Genomic DNA, 25,339 nt, shown 5'->3' with positions numbered 1-25,339 from the left:
GGTGGCTGTAACACGAGGGCTCACTAGTTACAGTTCCCGGGCTCTAGAGCACAGGCTCAGTAGTTGTGGCACATGTGGGCTTAGTTACTCTGGGGTGTGTGGGATCCTCCCAGATCAGGGATCGAACCTGTGTCTCCTGCATTGGCAGGTAGATTCTTTACTGCCAGAGCCACCAGGGAAGTCCCTAACATGTTATTGTTTATACGTGAGCACAGAATACATACAAAAGAATCCCTCTCACTCCATGCATTTGGAACCAGTATTGATGGTAAATTGGAAAAGTTAAGGCAGAGAATCATAAAAATGATACACCTGTTATATTTACTTATTTATTTGAAGTTTAGCTGATGTTGTGTTAGCTTCAGTTGTAAAGTGATTCCAACATATATTCTTTTTCATATTCTTTCCCTTATAGATATTACTAAATATCGTGTATAGTTCCTGATACGCCTATTTTAAGCAGCATTGCCTAATTCTGATGTTAAGCTTCTTGAAGAATCAAGGCTTAGTCTTTGAGTATGGGTGGGACTGCTGACTGGGGCACACATTCTTCTGACATAAACCACACCCAAAATGACAAAGACCACGTCTGAGTTTGGTTTCCTTGAGATTGAGTGAGCGTATAGACCCCTGAGAAGCAATCTGAATTACAGATCCTTCTAGGTTTTCATGAATGTCCCCCATATTTTATCTTTCCCACATTTAATTGACAGTTCTTGATGATCTTTTGAAAGCATTCAACTTAGTTTTCATGTCAGACAGTCATCACTGTCCATGATATTCAGTTAAATAACCAGTACAACTGACATCAAGGGATTTGGGAACCAACACAACTGACTTTCAGTAGACATGCAGCTCAAACAAAAGAAGTGGAAGTGAGCCAGTGGACCAGAGATGAGCCTAATAAATTAGCTGTGAATGTAGAACATGCTGGAGACACATTTTACAGAGGGAATTGAAAGCCTTTTTTCATCTGATGAGTCATCTTAGAGATCTATTAAAATAGCTTCTGTTGTAATTATGATAAGGAGGAAGAGCCATCGTATGCTGAGTGCTCACAGTGTACTAGGAATTGAGTTAAGAACTCTGTTTATACTATATATGATGAACTATATGTTATGTGTGTATATATATATTGTGTGCTACATTAGTGTGTATACATAGGATAATGGGTGTGGGGGTGTGTACCATTTAATCCTCACAACAACCCTCAGCTATATTGAGGTTAATTCAATTAAGGCCAAATTAGGTGAGACTTTTAGGTCTTATTCACCACTATTATCCATCTCCTGGTCCAACATCTGGCAAATAACACTCATTACATGTTTATTAAGCAAATGAGGGAATATGTGATAAAACTTAGAGAAGTTGTGTAAGCTGCCTAGCATTAATCAGCAGCCTTAGGACTTTCAGTGCACATATGTCTGACCCAAAAATGTATGTTCTTAAGAACAAATTTAGTTCTGTTATAAGAATTTGTTTTTCACAAAGCTCTTTTTCACAAAGGACATGTACTTTGGATCCCATGTTTCCTTAAGAATAACCTAATAGGATACAAATCTGGGATTATCTCCATTTTACACAAGTATGTAGATGCTTGAGAATAGGGTCAGTAGCTTGTCCTGTAAAGGGCCGGATAGTAAGTATTTTAGTCTTTCCTGACCATATAGTCTACTCAACTCTGTCACTTTAGCATGTGGGCATGACTGCATTCTAGCATTCTATTTATAAAATCAGATAGTGGCCCATGGACTGTAGTTTGCTGACTCCTGTTCAAAAAACTGTTTGGAACTCAATAAAGTTTTAAAAAATGTTGATCTTCCAAAGTGAGTGACTACAGCAAGTGCTACAGGATGCTCACCTGAACAGGAATGGTTCGGTGGGGAAGGTGGGGTCTTGGTGGGATGCCGACAGGTGGAGAACAGTGGCAGAGGCATTCCTAATGGAGAGTGGAGTGTGTTCTTAGGAGGCAAACGCAAGCAAGGAAAATGTTATATTCCTGAGCAAAGGAGCTGGAGACTATAGACACCGCAGACTGTCTGATGTCGGTTAGAACCCGCATACATCCCACGTGTCTTCCAGGTAGTGTCCCTGTAACTGCTCACTCAGTGGCCACTTTAAACATGCTTATTATATACAAAGCACCATGCTAAGAAAAGAAAAAATCCAGGTATGTAATTAAAAAACAAAAACCTGATGCAGACTCTGTTCTCATAGAACTTGTGTTCTATTGGGAGGATACACATTATACACAAACGTAAGAACATGAATATAAATCTTGTTAAATGCTATGTAGGAAAAGAATAGAGGATGTGAGAGAACAAAATATGTGCTCACTGATGGAAACTGGGACTATAAAGAAAAGTGTAAGAAAAGAAAGTCGAATTTACCTCTAGCCCCAAACATAATCATTATCAACATTTTTTGATGTATTTTCTTCCAGGCTGTGTGTGTGTGAGAGAGAGAGAGAAGGAGAGAGAGAGAGGGATGGATAAATAAAGGAACCATATGAAAAATGTATCATATCTGTGTTTGTTTTGTTTGTTTTGGTCCCACACACAATACTGTGAGCATTCTTCTGTAATATCCCATAGTTAAACTATAATTTTGCCAGTTACCCAATGCTGGACGTTTAGATGATTTCCAGTATTTTGATGTAATATTTGTGTGATAAATAATTGGATGAATCTAAGTCATCACTCTGGTTAGTGTCTTAGGGCAAATGTCTGCATCAAGATTGCTGGGTTAAATGGTACAAACAATTAAGTTTCTAGATCATATAAATCAATTGCTTTCTTAAAAAACTGTACCAAGGAGCACCTTTGTAATTGCTTTGGCTCTTTCCCACTTTTTCTAGTCTGTGGTTTTCCTCTGCTTTACCTTGTCATACATTTTCAAAGTGTTCAGGTTCATCCTAGAGAACATATATGGGGTGAAAATCAGGAGAAAAAGAAGTCATAAAGACATAAATCGTGGAGCTTTAATTTGATCCTGTTGCCCTTATCCTCCCCCAAAGCCCCGGTCCTTTTTCCCTTCCTAGTGGGAAAGCAAGCTCAGTGCTCAACTTCTGGTATTAAACACATGGGTGAGTAGCTTGTCCTCTGGGATTTAGTTGCCCACCTGTATTAAATCAAATGACTTTCGTGGTTCCAGGGCATTGATTGTAGATAAGTATATGGAACCTGGTGACCCAGAAATGTTAATTTTCCTCAAACTGGTGAGTAGGTAGTTTCCAAGAGTGATTGACCCACCATGACAACCAGTATAGCTGTTTAATGAACTAGCCTCTTGTGAGGTTCAAATCTGATATTTCTGAAAGCTATGTTAACATTTTCTTGTTAATACTACATGTGGTCAAATGTAATTTGAACCCCGATAAATCTGAGAAAACTAGACTCTATTATTGGCTCAAGATTTCCAGACATCTCTTAATTTTCCTGCCAAAATTGGGAAAATGATTTTATGGAAATGAAAAGTAAAAATTGTATAAATTACCACCAGGATGACATTTTTAGCGAGTGATTTTGGCCCCTCTAACAACCCTTGAACAATGCAGAAGTTCATTAGGTATAATTTATAGTCATCCCTCCATACTCCTGGTTCGTCTGCATCCAGATTCAGCCAGCCAGACTGTGTGGTTCTCAAGTATTTTACTATTTAAAAAATACCCATGTTTAAGTGGACCTGTGTACTTCAAACTATATGCTGTTCCAGAGTCAGCCCTGGGCTGACTGTATTTCACGAGCCTTTGGGGATTATAGTTGGGAGTCAGTCTGAAGTCTCAGTTCTTTTCCCCTTGAATATTTGTGGCACTTTTCTCCCTTTGAACTATCTGGAGGTATTGCTGTAAGAATACTAAGTTCTTTAGCTTTTTATTTACAATTTTATGAAGTATTAAAAAATGAGACACAGTTTGTAACCTAAATGTCCAATAAATAAACTTTAAAAGATACATGGCTGGCTGGTTGGCTGGCTGGCTCGGTGGAAGGATGGATGAACGAACAGATGGACAGTTGAATGGATAAAGATTTGTGTGGTTAGTAGGTGAGTTGAATGGGTAAAGATGTGTGTGGTTAGGAGGCAATCCAGCGGCTTCCCACTAAAAGTATTAAAACAGTTTCTAGAAGCATTAAGTTTCAATGATGATTTGAGATGGTAATATTAAAATCTACCTTTCATTTCTTTTCTCTGCTGGCTGTGAAGCCAGCACAGATAGGATGAAGTCAGAGTACTGATTGGGGCCGTGCAAATGTATGGGGACAAGCTTCCAGGAATTCTTCAATGGTGCTAGTTTAAAAGAAAAAGATATGATGTAGGGGAGAAGAACTGCCCTGGGAACCTGAGCTTAACAGGAAATACTGTTCAGTGCCTCCAGCTGATGTCTCTTGCAATGATTAATATCTGATCCCATTCAAGATCTGTCAGATTAGCCTGGGTGAAACTAACATAATATGCTTTGGAAGTTAGACCCTCTAGTCACTTCATAGGATATAAGAGGAAAGTTTTGGGCACAGTTCCATTTGGGTACAAAGTGTATTTTCTTAAAGGTTCCCTGACCTATTGCAGGGTCAGAGATCAAAACCCTACTAAGGTCTCCCCAGGACCTGAAGAACTCTGTGCACTGTAGTGAAAAATGCAAGAGGAGTCTGATTATCATACTGGGCTTCTGCTGCCAACATGCTTACTCAGTCCCTAAGCTTCCTCAGCACAATTTGAGATGGAAATTTTCCGATCAGAATTTTTCCTATAAGCCTAAGAAACTTGGATTTGAGCCCATTGCCCAGGCCAGGTTTTTTTTGCTTTTTTTTTCTTTTTCCAGTTACTTGACAAGCAGGTTGCCTTTGAGTCGCTCATATGGATGGCCTTGATCTAGACATTGGCACATGATGAAAAGGCAGAACACATCTTCCTCCTTTTGTTTGGCCCTTTAAGAAGATTAGTCTGCTCACCATTTTCTCCTGTGCTTATAAGTCTGTTTCCTTCCTGTCCCTTTGTTTACCTGAGTTTCTCCTAATGGATCTTCAAGCCACACAGGCTGGCTTGTGTGGGGTCCTCAACCACCCCAGCCATTCCTGCTTCCCTGTTCCTCTAAGTCACTTTCCCGGGACCTATGTGACCTGCCTCCAACCCACATTTTCTAATGACATTTCCCCTGAATTATTTGAATGACTTAATCATAACAACAGTCTTAGATGTATAGTCTTATCCCCATTTCATAAATGAGAAAACTGAGGTCCAAGTCCAGACAGCCTGTCAGAAAGAGGCAGACCTGAATTTTGTCTTCCCAACTGAAAAGAAATTCTGAGAACACAGTTATCACATCTTTACTCCTCTAGTTTATGTTACAGAGGACATTGTAGTGCTTGGTGTATAGGTGTTTAGTACCTGGCTTTTAACCTGGATCTGAGTTGGAGAATAAATTGATTATGTCTCCATAGTTAGGACAGCAGCCAGTAACATACTCTTTATGTGGGAGTTTGAACTTGGGACTCCCTGTTAACATGTTGAAGCCAGTTTCTCCTACTTCTTCTAGGGTTTAGGTAATAGGGCTGATGTCAAAAGTTGTGCTGTATGTTTCTGCAGTCACTTGGAAATATACCAGCTCATTAAGAGCATGGGTCATTATTTATTCGTTCATCCATTCATTTGTTAATGTGTTTGTTCATTTTACTCTTTAACCATTCAGCAAGTATTGATTGAGTGTCTGAAATGTCATTCATACCATATGAGTTGGCATATGATAGCATTCAAATGAAAATGTATATAAAGGGTTATTAATATTGGTTATGAGGGGGAGGGGAGAAGTGAGCAAGAAAAAAGACAATTTAAAAAAGTTCACCACATCAGTGATAAGACAAGTATATATAGTGTAATTCCTCACATATAAATTTCTGTATGAACTGTGAGAGTTCAGTGAACAGAGTAGTTATCAAAATACCAATGATGGTTATCTCTGGAATGGAACTTTTATTTTTACTATTTATCTTTTCTAATGTATGACAGTTTTCAATACCTACATGCATTGTTTACACACTGGAAATTATAAAGCTGTCATTGTAGTGAAAAATAATTCATGGAGTGTCTGTTATGTGTGAGGAATCAGTCTCTGGCTATCAATGTACTAGATATTCACCCAAGTTCTTCCTTTTTTCTTGGAAGTCCCATTAGTAACTCTTCAAATGAAAATCTGAAGAGTAGTGAAAAGTGGACACTGTCAAATTCTGTAACAAGAATTCCATTAAAGTTCTCTTACCTGTAGGTTCAAGTGAAAGGGCTTTGGCAATGAGCTTGGCTCTTAGGTTTAGAGCTCCTTTGGTCTTGTGACTTGGCTTAAACAGTAAGGGTAAGATGATACTTGTGAGCTCAACCTATCATTTCATAAGGGGGCTGGAGAAGGGTCTTGGAGGAGTCAGTGAAAATCAATTGCAATGATGGAAAACTCATCGAAGAAAAAATATCCTAAATCGTGTGGGTTGAAGCCAGCCCCTCTGTACATAAAGGATCTCACCGTCTGTGTTTATTGACACAGAACGTAGTTTTAATTACCCTGAAGGAATTTCTGGCATGTTTTGCCTAAGCCAGTCTTAAAATGTTTAATCAGTAGTTTCATGACAACCAGGCCCACTGGCAATGGGGCACCTGGGGGCAGCTGGTCAAGGGTAGTGTATTGCAGAGTGACTATTAGTGACAGCAAAAGTATGCTTTATCAGAGAGACAGAAGCAGGAAGATGAGATGGCCTTGACTTTAAAAAGTTTGGCATGTCTTATGTCTGAGAAGCCTGGATTTCCTTCCCAGTTATTGACCATGATCTAAGCAACCTCCATAACCTCTATTTTTTGTATATTGAGGGTAAACTTTGGTAAGATATTATAAGCCAGAGTTTGAGCAACTGATCAAGCCATCGGCTTTATTGCTTAACAACCAGTGACTTGAAAAAAACAAAAACAAAAACAAAAGAATTTACCTTCCAAATACAGGCCCAGGGAAAATGTAGACTTTTTTGTGTTAATCACAAAATATTTTAAGAAAAGCGCTATAATAGGAAAAGCAGGATGATGGTGTCACATCATAAAGCCATCTTAATCTATCAAATAACTTGAGGGGAAGCCATAGCCCAAGGTGAATGTGAAGGCACCAAAGACAGTTTCCTTGATTTTTATCTTTGTTCTTGAATCCCTTAGTTGAATCCTCTCAATAAGATGTAAAAGCAATCAATAGTACTAAATACTGTCTTTTTTTCATCTCTCCAGGTTTAACTCCAGATGAAATTTCTCTTTTTCTCTCTACATAAAAAATGCCCTTTTCCCTATCTCTTATCATAGCTGTCCCAACCAAATCTGCATATAGGCTAATTTTTACTTTTTTATGTAGACAGCGAAGGTGAATATCTTGACACCTTGAAACCTGAATAGGAATCTAAAGGTGTCTTTGGCACAATATATTGAGCCCCCACTTGTGGAGCTACCAAGAGTGTCTCTGTCCTATTTAGTGACATAATGGCTTGCTGATAATCCTTTTTGCTTGCACAGAAGGGTTTCTCAGTCTGGTTCATAGGAACATTCTCTGAATGCCAAGGGAATTTCCAAGCTTATAGAGAAGTGAGGCCATTGGAAATGAGTCCCTTTTAACCATCAAAACAACTGGGCAGATAGTCGCTTGGATGTTCTTGGTGTACCAAGACTAATTATCAGTTTTAAACAGTCTCCTTTCCTCTTACCTTTCAAATTAGTCTTTCAGTAAACCAACTTGGCTAACCAGGTTGTTATGTCAGTGGCCAAATTTTAGGCAAGGAAGGAGTTACTGAAATAATAACCCCCTCTTATATTTCTGATGGGATTTTATATTTCTGCAAAGTATTTTCTCAACTCTTACCTATGAGGTACAAATTTGGAGAGCAGGTTTTATTTTGTTTCATCTTCTCAGTGAGAAAACAGACCCAGTGGAGTTCATCAACTTGTCCATGATCACGTGGCTGGTTTGTAGTGAAGACCTGACTGAGGTCCAGAGATTCTGATTCCAAAAACAGAGCTCTTTCCCATGAGATTAGAATACTTAAATAAATCAAGTTTCATTGAACTCTTAAGTAGATGAAATCTTGCAATTTGGGGAAAAGGTATTCATTTTGTAAGACATTAATTAGCCACCTCCATCCTTAGCATGACGTTGTTTGGGTAGAGCAATGTGGCATATTACCCTTTGATTGTTGGTCTCTGTTGTGGGATTTCTCATTCCTCAGGTTATTTATTGTTGCTATTGCCACATGGGCAGGTTTCGGCCACACTCCTCACCAGTGGTGCAAGCCTCAAAGAGGTAGAGTTTGGTGATTATAAAGATGTGGAGCAGTCAGTGGACTTCGTTCTATTTCAAGACTGAATACAGCACTCAAATATCTAACTCACAAATAGCTGCCATATGGGACAAGTAAGAAAATAGGTAAGAAAGACAATGAATTCATCACTACTGACACCATCCTTATCCCCTGGAAACATAATCCAAGGACAGGGAAGTTAGATTTACTGAGTGGTCTTTACATGCTAAGTACCTATTTTGCTTCCTTTACATTTAACTATGTGAGTAGTGTATTCTTTAGGGGATCGGGATTGGGAATACATGTAAATCCATGGCTGATTCAAAGAATAAAAAAATAAAATAAAATAAAATAAAATAAAAAAAAAAAAAGAAGCTGGGCTCAATAGTTAAGTCCTCTAACTATAAGTATCCATATGTAAAATCACGACATGAACATGGGCAAGCTCCACGAGATAGTGAGGGACAGGGGAGCCTGGGGTGCTGCCGTCCATGGGGTTGCAAAGAGTCAAACATGACTTGGTGACTGAACAACAACAACACAATCATGACAATAAGAGGAACCACCATCTAAGGCTGTTGTAAGGATCAAGTGAGATAGTATTTGTACAATGGTTAGCTCAGTACCTGACCTAGATTGAAGATTCATTAAACAGTTGCTTGGTTGTCTTTAGTATATCTAGAAGCCTTAAATGATCGTTAAGTGTTATTTGTTCTGGGCCAAACATTCTTTCTGCCCTTCAAGTCCCTATAGTTCAGAATTATACTAAAAAGTATACTCAAAGGATTAAGAGCCCTGACTCTGAAAAACACTGAGTTTGTCTCTTGACTCCATTCCTCACTAGTTCTATGACCTTGGGCAAGTTATTGAACCCCTCTCAGCCCAGATGTCTCCTCAGAGTGAGACTAACAATGCTTAACTTCTTAAGGTTGCTGTGAGTATTAAATATGTATTACAGTATATATAATGTGCTCAGGAGAGCGCCAAATATGTAGCATGTAATAAAGATGAAATCATGTTAGGTTGTCTTTTCACTAGTATTACTTTAGTTACCTAACTGTCCTAAAGCAAAATCATTGCTGTCAAATGACGGTTGTTTTGATTACAAAACAGAAACAGGTTAATAATCCAACCTTAACCTTTGATCTAGTATCAGTTCTGGCTAGTGGTGACTGGTCTCTTTTAAATAATAAATATAAACTCATAAAATAATAAATGGAATCTTATGAGAGACTTAGCCAACTGCTCATCTCTTCTAAATATGAGATAAAATATTAAGAAATGAAAATCCATTATCTACTCTAGACACCATCAATAGGATAGTTTTTAAAGGTAATAGCTTTGAGATACTAAAAAATTAATAATAGATTAATGATAAACCTCTATCTATATTAGTGGCATTTTGAAGTTTTCTATTAAGACTTAATTTTGTTATTTTTGAAAAAAATCTTGCTTCTTTATTTTTAGTACTTCTTATTTTTGCCTGATTCATAGATTCTGCTAGAGTATAATCTTATACCTCTGAACACTTCAAGAGAAAGGGAGCCTCTTCTTATCAGTGAGATGACTTCTGTTTCTGAATGCATCCAATTGCTTACAAGTTGTTCTGTGTGTCAGAGTGTTCTCTCTTTTTTACCATTGCTCCTAGCCCTACAATATGAAACCTTACCTCAAAAGCTTGGTCCTGGGCACATGATCCCTCTTTAACTATGTGAAGATAGCTCTCCTAACCACAGACTTCCTCAAAACTCCCTAGATGCCACATGACTGTTGTTTTCTACTCTTATGTTAGTAGCATCACTTGACGTGTTGCTTAAACACAAATTGCTGGGCTCCCCCCAGAGTTTCTAGTGTAATAGGTCTGGGATGGGGCCTAAACATTTGCTTTCTAAGGATTTCCCAGGAGGTGCTGTTGCTGGCGGTCACAGCAACGTTTTGAGAACCACTCCTTCCCAAAACCCAAAGGCAGCCCACTTCCTGTTAGGGAGGCTGAAGCCTAGAGAGGTTTTGTAGTGTTGGTGGTGTCCCCTCAATAGCCTGGATTTTGATCGCCCAGGAACAACCTCACAGAAAGACACTAGCAGGGGGGACCTGGGGAGTCTGTAATGCACCTGTGTATGTTAACAAACGTTGTCACTTCATGCCTCCTGGAGTCTGGATCTGAACCCCATGTTTGTCACAGGACCCAAGGGAGAACCCAAGACAGAGAATAGTGGCACAATAATGAAGCATGAATTATCCAGATGAAATCACCTATGGAAACAAAGGTATTAGTATTATTATTTATACCTACTATTCTTAATAAAACAGCAGTATGGAAGTGTCAAACAGTTCCCATTGCTTAAAAGTTGTGCTGTGGGACCCAAATCCATTAATTCACATTTGGAAAGCAAAGTGTAGATAGGAAGCATCGTTGAACTTACTGTTTTATAATAGAACTAAGAATGTGTTTTGATGAGATGTGTTAGTATCTGGCAAAGACAAATAATAATTAGCCAAGAAATGACCAGAAAGGGATTAGGTAAGATAAGAATAGACCCTGCTTTAGAGACGATAGAGATGTATGTCGAGTAGGCTAGTAGGCTAGTGAACCAGACGAAGAAAAGAGCTGGGGTCGGCAGGCAAAGAAAGACAATGTGGGCTTCTTAATTTGTGTATGATGAAGAATGAAGCATCTTACTAAATGGGTAATTTTCAGTTAGAAAGCAGATCTAGAAATCCCTATGTGGGAAAGACATATCTTCAAACCTGTATTAAATATTTGGAATCCCTTTGATTATAACCCCTAAATAGTCCCACCTGATTTGGAGGACATAGCATGAGGAATTTTGCTGGCTTGTTTTTATTTGTTTCTTGAAACTGTTCAGGGAGACCCTTTAGCTTGACATGTGGCTGCATTTTGGGAGCCCTGGAAAATAAAATTTAGTACAAAAGAACTATGTATTTTTATTTAAGGAAAAAAGAATCATCAGAGATTTTCCCTTGAAGTGGAGTTTGTAACAGATGTAGATAAGAACTCTGAGACAAAGTGAAGAGTAAGACAGAAGAGTCCCTTTTGAGAGAAAGAATGGGGAAAGAAGAGTTTCCAAATAAATATTTGTTATAGGGAAATGAAACAGAAAAGGTGGTCAATGACTTAGCAGGAGAAGAAAGCAAATTGTATATTTTTGTGTATGTATATATGTTTATGCATATTCTCCAGTCTATAAATAAGGATGTGTCAGGCATTGGTGTCCCAAGGAAATTATACAACCTTAGCTTTATACATTGATATAAACTCCATACAAGTTAAATTCCTTAATGTGTTTTCTTAAGACAATAAGAGAGCAGGGTTTGTTTTTAAATAATACCTTGGGGGTATTTGTGATATAAGGTAGAGTCCAGCTGTTTCATTGCTCTAGAAAAACTTACACTTTTCTGTCTGACTTATTTTAATAACGAGTATATTTCAGTATATAGGGGCCATATTTCATTGTAATTTCAGTGTACATTTTTATCATTCCTACCAACCAAATCACTTTTTCAGTGCATTCTAATACAGTATTGATTGGAGGGAGGGCTGAGTTTTATTTGGTTTTTCCTCAGTAATAGTACTTTAATGATATAAGATTAGATGAACTTTGAATAGATTTCCCCGAAGCTTCCAACTTTTATGCCTTCTTTACCTACTCTGAGAGGGAGGGAGAGGGAAAGACTGAAGTATTTGATTGTTTAGTCATGTTTTTGGGTCTGTATCATGTTAGACTCAAAATTTCCAAGAGCACTAAAGCTGCAAATGAGAAAGCCATGGTTCAGAGTGAAAAGATTAAGTGCTTGTTAGGAGGGAAAATAGCAAGGATGAATGCTGGCTTTTCACCATATTTCATCAAGTCCACATGTTGCTGAAAAGCACTTTCGAAGTAAGAAGACTGTGCCCTTTCAAAATGCTAAGGGGTTAAGGTTCATAAATAAGCATAGTGAAAGTGAAGTCGCTCAGTCATGTCCAACTCTTTGCGACCCCACGGACTGACTATAGCCTACCAGGCTCCTCCATCCATGGGATTTTCCATGCAAGAATACTGGAGTGGGTTGCCATTTCCTTCTCCAGGAGATCTTCCCAGGGATTGAACCCAGGTCTCGCACATTGTAGGCAAATGCTTTACCGTCTGAGCCACCAGCCAAATTAAATAAGCATAGGGTATGAAATGAATGTGTATGTGTGTATTATCATAATGTAAGTGCCATGCAAGGCATTATTTTCACAAGTTAAGCTACTTTCTTCAGAAATGGACTCTGTTAGAATTTGCTTAAGATTGCCTTGAGTTTTCAATGACAGGTTAAAATTAAGTAATAGCAGTATAGGGCATGAAGTCATGTGTTGCAATCTTTGATTGCTTAAATTGTGCTCCAAAGAGAAATAAGACTTTAAGATGTAGCAGCAGATTGGCATGAAGGGAGTCTGCCATTCATCCCTTCCTTTACTCAGCATTTACTGAGCATTTACTGTGTGTTGTGCTTTGTACTGGGGATGCAGAAGTATAGTAGATACACCTAGACTCTTCTGTTAAAGGAACTCATGTCCTCATGGGGGACACAGATAGGACAACAGGCAGTTATTATGTAGTCTGAGAAGTTCTGTGAAGGGGGGAAGACGAGGCACTGTGAGATGATGGAGGAAGGCTCTTGAAGAAGGAGATGGCTAAACTGGGACCTGATGGATGAGGAGGAGGAAGGTGCAGGGAAAGAGGGATGAAGCACTCCAGGTGGGGATGATGGTGTGGGTCAGAAGATACATGAGTTAGTCCTACCTAACTTAGTGGTTTGTTGACTTCAGAAAAATGTCCATCTTGGAGATTTAGTTTCCTTATCTTCCTGTGGGGGGGGGGGGGGGATGGAGGGGGGAGGGGTTAGATGGTAGTGATAATGGTTCTGGCAAAGACGGTGGCCCTGATTGGTAGGGGGAGGAAAAAGGAGGTAAACAATAGCCATTCACATTTCCTGAGCACTTATTAGGTGCCATGTTTAAGCATACTAAAGAATTTCTATACATTAGTTACCAGCTTGAGTTTTATAATCTCTAGATGAGGTCAGTTCAGTTCAGTTCAGTCGCTCAGTCGTGTCCGACTCTTTGCGACCCCATGAATCGCAGCACGCCAGGCCTCCCTGTCCATCACCAACTCCTGGAGTTTACTCAAGCTCATGCCCATCAAGTCGGTGATGCCATCCAGCCATCTCATCCTCTGTCATCCCCTTCTCCTCCTGCCCCCAATCCCTCCCAGTTTTCCAATGAGTCAACTCTTCACGTGAGGTGGCCAAAGTATTGGAGTTTCAGCTTCAGCATCAGTCCTTCCAATGAACACCCAGGACTGATCTCCTCTAGGATGGACTGGTTGGATCTCCTTGCAGTCCAAGGGACTCTCAAGAGTCTTCTCCAACACCATAGTTCAAAAGCATCAATTTTTCAGTGCTCAGCTTTCCTGGTAGGCATCCTTACTATCTCTGTTTTACAGATGAGAAAAGTGAAGTTTAGAAAGGCTATGTGACTTGCTGAAGGTCATCCTGCTAGTAAGTGGAAAAGCCAAGATTTGAAAACAGCAGTTGACTCTAGAGTCTGCATTTTCTAATATTACTCTGTTGTTCATAACCTAACTTTTTCACAGGGATGATATAGAACTGAGTGGGGCAGTTTATTTGAGAGAGATTTTTAACAGCATGGAACTCTGTGCTGTCATTGTACATGTTGAGCTGAATGTGAGTCCTGAGCTTGGTAGCTAACCTAGAATAAAAAGTAAAAATGGTTTTAGCCATATGTGGGCTTCTGTTACTTGTCTTGTTAGCAACCCCTTTTAATTCCATGGATTCAGCACATTAGTAGTCAAAAGTGGCATTCCCTAGGGGATATTTTTTTTTGAAGCAACCAAACATTAGATGAGCTGGACCATGGATTTACTCCCAGATGACAATTGTTATGTTAGAAAGTCCTCAAACATTTCTGAGATCGTTAATTTCTGTTAATCACTAATGTGCCTCTCTGACTGCTTGGCACAAAGTGAAATGGAGGCTTGGCAGTTCTCCAGTTCTTTTCAAGGTCTTGGCTTCTCATAGGGATGATTCAGAGCCCCAGATGCATTCTAAAAAAAAAATCTCTGGACTACCTGGTTGACATACATACACACACACACATATATATATTTAAAGTCACTTGGTTGTGTCTGACTCGTTGTGACCCCATGGACTACACAATCCATGGAATTCTCCAGACCAGAATACTAGAATACTAGGGTGGGTAGCCTTTCTCTTCTCCAGGGAATCTTCACAACCCAGGGATCGAACCCAGGTCTCCCACATTGTAGACAGATTCTTTACCAGCCGAGCCACCAGGGAAACCCACATATATATGAGAATATGTGTGTATAAACATACACACACACACACACACACATATATATATATATTTTCTCAACCTTGCCTCTACTTTTTTGCCAGATAAACTCTCTTCCTGTCACTTCAGTGTCCGACAGTCTTGTCTGCACTCTCATCAGCCGTTGTGTTATTGTGAACTTAGGACTGTCTATACTAGTGACAGACAGACAGGCCCCTGTTGCTGGCCACTGCATCAGCCACCATTGGGGATAATTGAGAAAGTTCAGAGAGAGGCAGTTGTAGGCTCTTTGGGCACAGAGAGCATGCCGCCACTCTAAAGGGAATGGCTGGTTGTAATCTACACGAGGGAGATCTGCAGTGAACTAAAATAATGAATTCTTCTGCATCATAGTTGAATTCCAGAGGCTAATTATTAGTTTAAGTCCTGCTTGAGGCCCCAGTAGTGGTGGGAATGGGGTTCCTTTTGGAAGCTTGATTGAGCTAATGTGAAAGGCACGGCTATAATTCAGATATACTAGTGAAACGCAGTTTCATGTATTAATGGTCACTAATGACCTGTAATCAAGCTATGATTTGTTAGGTTAAAGACAAAGATGCGATTAGTTTATTTTGTTCAGGGGTATAAATGGAAGAATTTATCAATCTGCTGATTGTTCTTCTCCATTGGAGACAGTGGACAGGAGCATAGTCTGGAGCTGTGGGACCTCGGGGTGCCACTGTCTGTCACTGAGATTATCCCTGCTTCAGCCCCTCTTAGGTCTACCATCTTTGTCAAACAGGATGAAGAGAGTACTCTTCTGGTGCCCTCTCTGTGTGACTTTTCCTCTTGCTAAACAAGCCCCTGCAGTAGTAATTTTTCTCTTTTTTGCTCTGCTCTGGTCCCAAGCTTCTACTAGCTGATTTCCTCAAAGTAGTACTTGTTCAAACATGTAACGCGTAAATATTGAGAGCCAGTTATGTTCCAAACACTGCCCTAAGCCTTAAGGTTTATAATGATTTTCAAGAGAGTCTCGTCTCAACCTTTGCAAAATTTACAATCTCTCTGTAGTTGTCTTTAAAACTTTCTGTGACAGTAACTACTCCTTGCAGTGCTTATCACCAAAACCCCTCAATGAAAACTCTCTTGGTATGAAACAGATGCTCTGTTGAGATAGGCATCTTTGAGAACAAGGCACTTTAATCTTTTGGGGGTACATCAAAATTGGCACTAGAGGTTTTGAGGGTTTAGAATGACTCCTTAGAAAAGATAGACCTGGCATCTTCCCTAGTCTTTTATTTAACCCAAGGAAGTAAATACATATAAATCCTTATGGGAAACCATGACAATAAATTGTAAAATCCTTTCATCCTTAATCAAGTGAAAACACTGTGTTCCACTTGACATGCAACCACAGATTGCAGGTTATTCTGTTGAGGCACTGGATCACTTGAGAGCATGCTGAGACGGTGGGAATGATCGCACTCCCATAGCACGTGACTTCTCATTAAGTTAATTTTTCTTGGAGTATAGTTGCTTTACAATGTTGTGTTATTTTCTACCATAGAGCAAAATGAATCAGTCAGACAGATACCTGTAGCCCCTCCCTTTTGGATTTTCTTCCTACTCAGGTCACAGCAGTGCGTTCAGTAGAGTTCCCCGTGCTATACAATATGTCCTCATTAGTTTTCAATTTTATACGTGATATCGATAGTGTATATGGTAAATGCCAATGTCCCAGTTCATCCCACCTGCCCCTTTCCCTTTGTATCCATACATTTATTCTCCGTGTCTCTATTTCTGCTTTGCAAAAAGGACCATCTATACCATTTTCTAGATTCCACATATATCCATTAATATACGTTATTTGTTTTTCTGTTCGTGACTTACTTCACTGAGTATGACACTGTCTAGGTCCATCCACGTCTCTACAAATGATCCAGTTTCACTCCTTTATATGGCTGAGTAATAGTCCATTTTATATATGTACCACATCTTCTTTTTTCCATTCCTCTGTTGATGGACATTTAGGTTGCTTCCATGTCCTGGCTGTTGTAAATAGTGCTACTGGGAGCATCGGGCCATAGCACATGACTTCTTTGCTCATCAAAACTAATCACACACACACTCACTTGTAGTTTACTCATCTGAAAGGACTATCAATGTGTTTTGGCTTCTCCTCTCCTCAAAGGTGAGAACTTGTGTCTCTTGCTCAGCATTTATCCTAGAATCTAAAACAGTACCTGACATACAGTGAGTATGCTCAGTAAATATTGGTTGAATAAAATCCAGGCACAATGATGAGAGTTTGAAAGTTAATAGTAGCATTTGTGATTTTGTGAAATAAAGCAAAATTACTTGATAACAATGATCTTAACAATTAGTACTAGTAAAGCATTAGGACGCCATAGCTGACCTCTTTGGCATAAGATTATTTTTCATGTCCCCTTTATGTTCACTTCCACATAACACCTATTTCAGTGTGCTAATGACATATTTGATAAAAGGAATTTCCTATATCTTTGGCCTAGCAGTGACATTTCTTACACTCATCACAAGGGTGACCAACCACATTTCTAATGTGAAATGACATATCCTTCAGAATCCAAAGAGGAGTTTTAATGTTCAGGAAAGTCTTGGCAATAGGTAGGTGGATTGTGTGGTCATTTTCTCCTTAATTTCTTCAGTAGATGTTTTGGGAGGCACTTACTGTATGCCTGGGATGGGGTTAGGTGCCAGGAATGTGGAGTAACAAGGCCATCTGATATAATACATTAACCACAGACTAAAAGACAAATGTACAGCTGTGACAAGCACTACAGAGGAAGAGTTTGTGGTGCTATGAGAGTGACCTGGACAGGGTAGGCATCTCAGGTGAAGAGGTGAATGGGCTACATCCTGAAGCCTTAGTAGGAGTTAGCTGTGTTGAGGAGCAGAGGCAAAGATGTATTAACATGTGCAGTAGTAGCAGCAAAAAGAATGTGCATTCAGAGAAGTAAAAGGGGACCCCTGTGGTAAGGTGGGCATTGGACGGAAGCCTGATCTTGCAGGACCTTGAGGGCATATGAGGTCTTTATCGCTTTTTATCCCAGGAGTCAGGCAGAATGTTAAAATGTAGGGAAGATGGGGAGCTGTGACCAAATTTGTTTATCAAAAAGATTATTCTGGCTGCAGTGTAAGGGACAGAATGGAAACGATCTGGAATAGATTTACAGAGGCAAGTGATTTTGTCATATGAAACTGACACAGAATCTACATAATGTATCCCATGTAAGGCAGTCCCCAGTATAAAGCAAGTACCCTTCCAAGAGATTGAAGATGAGCTCCTCCAAGGTATAATATAGACCTCTTCAAGTCTACTCTGTGTCAGTGCACACGCTCACCCAGATATAAATTAGCATCATGGATGCAGAGTGTCACATTAGCACTCAGTTTCCCATTCAGCTGATGTATCACTTGAGCATCTTCCCTTTGTACTTTCCCCTTCGCCTTCAAAGGCTGTTCTCGGGTCTTATTTTCCTTCCCAGAAATGTGAGATTGGTTTTACGCTGTTGCTATTAGAGTCATCCCCCACTTAGGGCATAATCCGCTGGGGCTTTGTGCCTGTTTGTCAGGAACTTCCAGCATATATTAAGACATTATACAGGGTGGAAGCTCTATTTTGACAATGATTATGCCTATTATCTCTTTTAATATATGTAAATTGCTATGGAGAAACAAACCATTTTATGCCACTTGAATCCTTTTCAGGGAAGTCTGAATCCTTTTTGTGTAGCTTAGATGTATTACTGTCATTTTCCCTTCACAAAGTTGAATAAACACACTTAAATCAGACCTTTGTTAGTGTACCCTCTTGTACTGTTGCCCTAATAAATTGTTGTGAGTTTAGTCTTTGAAATCCATATTTGGTGACATTTGCAAATTCCTGTGTAGTCCCTTCCAGAATTGAAATTATTGGGTCAACTCAGCAGTCAGTCAACATGTGTATTATAGGTGCCAACTGTATTTGGGATACAGCCATGAATAAAGAATACTATCACCTTTAAGAGGTTTGTAGTCATTGCCCATTGTTGTCGTGGAATTTATAGAAAAACAAGGGCAGAAGGTTAGAGTGATGCATGTGGTAATGAATTAGAGTTGGAGACATCAGAAAGAACTCCTATTTAACTTTATATAGACACATGTCGGGGCTTCCCGGGTAGCTCAGCTGGTAAAGAATCTGCCTGCAATGCCGGAGACCCTGGTTGGATTCCTGGGCCAGGAAATTCCCCTGGAGAAGGGATAGGTTACCCACTCTAGTATTCTTGGGCTTCCCTGGTGGCTCAGATGGTAAACAATCTGCCTGCAATGTGGGAGATGTGGATTCGATCCCTGGGTTGAGAAGATCCCCTGGAGGAGGGCATGGCAACCCACTCCAGTATTCTTGCCTGGAGAATCCCATGGACGGAGGAGCCTAGTGGGCTACAGCCCAAGGGGTCGCAAAGAGTCGGACACGACTAAGCACAGGAGAGCACAGATACACATGATTGCATAAGGAAATAGTTATAATTATGTGAACATATATGGATTTGCATACCTACATATATTTCTTTCTGTGTCAATGGGGAGAGCCTAAAAGAAATGACACCCCTGTAGCAAGAGATACAGTTGGCACCCAGATCTTGATTTCTGAAACCATTCTCCAATGAAAGGAACCAGGAATCCTTGGAGAAATATCTGACCTGGGGACTGGAAAAGGAAATAGATGAGATGTCAGAGTCTCTTCGTGCCAAAATGGAAGGAAGTGCTCAAAAAAAAAAAAAACAAAACCTATATTGATGAGAGTATGTCAACAGGAGCCAACTGGAGGAGTTCCCAATGTCTCAAGTGGAATAATTATAGAAAAAATAAAGTAGTATAAAATAAATGTCCATGAATCCATACTGATATAAAGAAAGGATTAAATAAATGAGCAAATGGAAGAGAAGAGAAAAGTCTCCCCTGCAGAATGCCAAGTAAATTATATAGATGACTCAGACTCAAGGGCATAATTCCCCATTTCTTAAGTGTGGACCACACATAGTCTTCTCTCTACAGAGTGACGTTTAGGAAGGTGGGGAATGAGGATAGGAAGCTAACTATACAGAGGAGAAATCTGACAAATTTTACTTCAGCTAGTGATCAAAGTCCACTGAAACAGTCATAAACTATATTAATAGGATGTGATGAAAATGGCACTTAACCTCTGTGATCTTCTGTCAGGAGAAAAACATGAGACAAATTCCAGTAAAGGGGCAATCTACAGTACCCCGATCATATTCCTCAAAACTGTGAAGGTCACCAAAGGCAAGGAAAGTCTGAGAAACTGTCACAAAAACAGCCGAAGAAATCATGACAACTAAATGTAACAGTATCCTAAAAGGGATCCTAGAGCAGAAAAAGGACATTAGGTAAAAACTTAGAATATAGGAATTAAACTATGGACTTGAGTTAATAGTAATATATCCATACTGGTGTATTAATCATAACAAATGTCCTATTACTAACATAAGATGTTCATAATAGGGAAGGGAAAACTCTGCAAAAGGTATATGGGAATCCTCTGTGCTGTTTGTTAAATTTTTCTGTCAATCTAAAACTGTTTTTAAAAATTAAAGAAAACGAAGCTTGCAGTTTAGTGAGGGAATCCAATAAGCTGGTGGGCAGTCGTAATGCAGTATGATGAAGGAGGACGTATAAAGTGATGGGGAGAAACAGTGGGACATCTCACTCACTGGTCCTTCAAATCCTGACTTGACCGCTTTAGGCAGTTTACTCGACCATCTGTTTCCTCATCTCTAAAATGGTGATGTGGGGACTTCCCTGGTGGGCCAGTGGTTAAGACTCCATGCTTCCACAGCAGGGAGTGCAGGTTCAATCCCTGGTCAGGGAACTAAGATCCCACATGCTGCCCTGCTCAGTCAAAAAAAGAAAGAAAGAACTCCACTACAACATTTGTAGCATGTAACAAATTTTAAATAAATAAATAAAATGATGATAAAACCTTCCATGAATCAATAATAGACTTCAAAGTCAAACTACAGGAGCTCAAACTCCCAGCTGTAGAGCTAGATGATTTAGTAAATCTATCTGGACTTTAGTTCCTTATCAGTCGGTAAGATAAAAATAGTACCTACCTCAGAGAATTGTCCTGAGGTCTGGGATAATACCTGTGAAATACTTAGAACCAGTTTTGGCATACTGTACTAGGTAAATGTAGGCTTCTACGGCTGCTGTCAACTCATGGATTTATGGTGAAGACTCAGTAGAGTACTCATGGAGAGTGCCTCGCACATGCCTGCCATGTCATAAACCCTCTAGTGGTGGTGGTGATGAGGGTGGTGATGGTGAGGGTAGGGATGGGAAGGAAAAGCTGCTGGTGGCCAGGAAAATGCCCTTGCCTTGAATCCTACACACCAGACACAGTGGTTTTCCTTGACTCTAAACTGAGAACAGGATAGGAGTTGAACTGACACAAGGAAGGTGATGGATATGGGCTACAATAGAAAGAACAGAAGTCCAGAAGCCAAAGGAAGCATGGCACCTTTAGAGAACTTTACAGGGTTGAAAATGGCTGGAGTGTGGACTCTTAAGGAGGGAGAAAGAGGAGAGGTAAAGTGGAGCTAGTATTATGTCAGGAACTAAAGGCTAGGTTAAGGATTTAGGACCCATTTATCCTTGGGTCAACATAAAATATGTACTCTTAGGCTCACTCTGGCTATTGTTGGGAAAAAAATAGGTTGGAGGTAGGTCATTTAGGAAGCTATTTCAGTTCTCCAAGTGAGATATCATGATAGGGACTCTGGAAGTAGAGTTTAAAGAATTTGAAGTCCAACAAGAGAAGATTCTGCCAACAGTTTGTTAGTGTGTGGGAAGGAGGAACAAAGATCCAAGGAAACCAGAGAAGAAGATAGTTTTATTTGCCGGACATTTTGGAATATTTTAATATACTTTTGAAATTGTTATCTCATGGTCATGATAATTCTGTAAAATAGATGAGATGAGCAGAACCACTTCCAAATAAGAGAAGAATGCAGAGGCTTTGAGAAAGTAAGAATCACGTGGTTAGTTGTGGCCAAAAAGGACAATGAGATTTTATCTTTTAACTTGTACCTTTTTTCTCTCTTGTGAGAGAACACCAATGACTTTCTAGTCTTATAGTCCATTAGGAAGCTCCTCCCCACCCCCGCCCCCTTTAGGAATGGATAGAGTAGAATCTGAGCTCCTTCGGACCACATTTCCCTTGAGACTATTTAAAACCTAATCTGCTGTACTCCAGTACTGCTGAGGGCAGGGGGACAGTTTCACAATCTCTCTTATGATAAAGTAGTTTGATTGCAAGCCCCAAAATAACTAGGTTTGTGTACTTCGCCAAGAATAATGTTCAGTACACTACCAAATGTCATTAAATAGCTAATAAAAATGATGGAATCAAGACCCAACGTGGTCATTATTCATAGCTGACACCTGTATAATTTTTAAGCATCAGGACAAAAAAGTCTGCATTTAAAAATTATTTTAACTGAATTTGCCAACTGAGAGTTTAGGAGCCAGACTTTCTAATAGTCAGTACTTGGTTGTAGGACAATTGGGAAAGGCATACAGTGCATTTAACCTGGGCTTTTCTTTTCCTTTTGGGAGGGAAAGGGAAGCAGAGTCAGTTGGACAGAATAGCTCTTTTAAAAATGCTGCAATGATACTTTAACCATGTATCTTTTACCCGGGCGTAGTTAATGCTGCCTTTTGGATGAGATGGACCCCAGGTAGAATTGGTACTAGTGAATAATTAAAGAGCAAAGAGAGGACTACACACATTCTGATAGAGAAGGTGTTACTGCCTCTAACTTCTGCTTTGAGTTTTGATGCACTTGATTTTTATGTTATAGGGAGAATAGAAGACCTTGAAAAATCCTCTCTCATCTTTAAAAATCTCAGCTCAAATTCTGTATTTCCCCCAAAGTCTCCTTGACTATGTCATCTCTTCTGAACCCTAGTATCAGGGATTCTAATTCGTAATGCTTATAAAATAGTATATTGGCCACTGTTATTTAATGCAGGTCTGCCTTGTTTCTATTGCTGGTTGTAGCCTTGTAGCCTCCTTGAGGGTAGACTTTATATCTTTCCCTCTAGAGGGATAGATGCATCAGGTCAGGGACACATCTGGTTCTTCTGTGACTTAAATTTCATCACTGTGTCTCACATATTATAGACAATCAATGAATAATTTTGAATGAGCAGTTCTAATGTTTCAGCATCATTTATAACTCTGATTTTTATGCTACATATACCATACTGGTAATTGAAAAGGCAATTTATTTTTTATTTTTAATTAGAGGATAATTACAATATTGTGATGCTTTCTCCCATACATCAACATGAGTCAGCCATAGGGATGCATTTGAATCACCCCCATCCCACCCCCTAGGTTGTCACAGAGCACCGGCTTTGGGTTTCCTGTGTCACACAGAAGACCCCCACTGGCTCTCTATTTTACGCATGGTAATGTATATGTTTCAGTGCTATTGCATAAAACCAAGTTGGAGTCAAAGTAGGACTATTGGAAGTGATATAATCTGAGACTGATCTTTGAATTCTGGCTGTCGTGGACCTGCCAAAAAACAGCATATTTGCAGAGTGTCTAGGTTTTATGAAACTCTCTGTTGGTTTTATTTTTAGTTAAATCCTAGAACAGTACTTTTAAACCTCAAGTTGACTGAGAGACTACTTTGGATATCCGAAGGACAGAGAAAACAAACTAAGATTTGTCACTTTACCTAAGCACTGGTCTGTGTAATGTTACATATGTTATCTCATGTAATTGTCAAAAGAACCCTACAAAGAGGCATGCATTTTCTTCTATTAGTTGTAAAAAGAGTTTCAGAGAGGTAACTAATTTACTTGGACTTTAAGTTCTGTGAGAGCCAAGTATCTGGTACAGAGGAATCATTCAGCTAAATGTTTGTTGAATTAAATTTATCCAAAAGTCCTTGATGGGGCACCAGTGGACCAAGCCTGAATTTGAACCCAAAGCTATTGGTCTTTAAAGCCCATCCTCTTTCCACTACTATTTCTCCTCTAAGGAAAATTTCTTGTAGAGAAAACACAGAACCAAGAATATTAGCTTTTCATTTTTGCTCTTTGCTTTTTCTGCTCAAGCTACATAAAACTTGAGTTTTCAACATTTGGCCTCAAATATCATTTTCCTCTGTGCTGTTTGCCCAGAGATGATGCTAAAGATAAACTTGACTTCCTGGCAACAACTCAGCCAGGAACTGAGAACTGTTAGAACAAACTCTTCCTGATACCCTAAGGGAACAAAAATAAACATTTGGAAAGAATAAAGTTGCCATAATGGTAACACTCTTTGCATTTTAGTCCTTGTCTCCTCCTCCCTACCCCCAGGGTAGGGTGGGCTAGTGGCCATCCAGACACAGCCAAAAAGCAGCAAGTTAGAACTTTATCTTGTTTTATTGTTCTGGTTTGCAATTTTATTTTTAACAGAATTCAGGCTCTCCGAGTCACTGATGACTACTCCACATGGTCAGCAGATTTAAAAGTCTTTTCCTAAGCTATAGTTAAAAAGAAAAGGAGATGTTAAGTTTTTTTAAATTTTATTGGGGTATAATTGATCTACAATGTTGTGTTAGTTTCAGCTGTCCAGCAAAGTGAATGTTTTGTATGTGTGTGTGTGTGTAACTGTTAGTTGCTCAGTTGTTTCCGACTCTGTGACCCCATGGACTGTATGCCCACCAGGCTCCTCTGTTCGTGAGATTTCCTAGGCTAGAATACTGGAGTGGGTTGCCATTTCTTCCTCCAGGGGATCTTCCCAACCCAGGGACTGAACCCACATGTCTTATGTCTCCTGCATTGGCAGGCGGATTCTTTACTGCTAGTGCCACCTGGGAAGCCCATATCTGTTCCAATCTATCCCTCCCCTGCTTCTCCCATGGTAACCATGTTTGTTTTCTACATCTGTAAATCTATTTGTTTTGTAAATCAGTTCATTTGTACCATTTGTTTAGATTCCACATAAGTAGTATCATATGGCAGTTGTCTTTTTCTGTCTAACTTCACTCAATATGCCAGTCTCTGTGTCCATGTTGCTGTAAATGGCATCGTTTCTCTCTTTTTTATGCCCGAGTAATATTCCATTGTGTATATGTACCACGCATTCTCTATCCACTCCTCTGCTGATGGACATTTAGGTGGCTTCCAAGTCTTGGCTATTGTAAATAGTGCTACAGTGAACATTGGGATGCATGTATCTTTTTGAATTATGTTTCCTGTAGATATATGCCCAGGACTGAGATTGTTGGATCATATGGTAGTTATATATTTAGTTTTGTAAGAAATCTCCATGTTGTTCTTCATAATGGTTGTACCAATTTACAATTTCTAACAGTATAGGAAGGTTCCCTTTTCTCCACTCTCTAGCATTTATTATTTGTAGATTTTTTTTGAAGATGGCTATTCTAACTGATAGGAGGTGTGATACCTCACTGTAGTTTTGATTTGCTTGATATTAAAGTTATTTTTCAATTTACTCTCATTTATTTATTTATTTGGCTGAGCTAGATCTCACTTGTGGCACACAGCCACAACTTTAGTTGCAGCATATGGGGTCCAGTTTCCTGACCAGGGATGGAACCCAGGCCCTCTGCATTGGGAGCAT

General features: G+C 39.5%; 1 protein-coding gene across 7 annotated transcripts in view; it reads left to right on the top strand.

The window, feature by feature from the left end:
* The window catches only part of PPP2R2B (protein phosphatase 2 regulatory subunit Bbeta), a 512,720-nt gene that overhangs the window by 214,219 nt on the left and 273,162 nt on the right, over window positions 1–25,339 (top strand). Inside the window, exon 2 of one of the 7 annotated variants that reach the window (XM_043913174.1) lies at window positions 10,492–10,576. The exons of the other annotated variants lie outside the window; for them this stretch is intronic. Coding sequence (XP_043769109.1) covers window positions 10,540–10,576 — 37 coding nt within the window. The 5' untranslated portion in view covers window positions 10,492–10,539. The remainder of the gene's footprint in view (window positions 1–10,491; window positions 10,577–25,339) is intronic. 7 annotated transcript variants of the gene reach the window in all.

Source organism: Cervus elaphus, chromosome 9, assembly GCF_910594005.1.
Source record: "Cervus elaphus chromosome 9, mCerEla1.1, whole genome shotgun sequence".
In the NCBI taxonomy this organism is placed as follows: domain Eukaryota; kingdom Metazoa; phylum Chordata; class Mammalia; order Artiodactyla; family Cervidae; genus Cervus; species Cervus elaphus.
The sequence above is the reverse complement of the archived record's forward strand: the minus strand, read 5'-3'. Positions and strand labels throughout refer to the sequence as shown.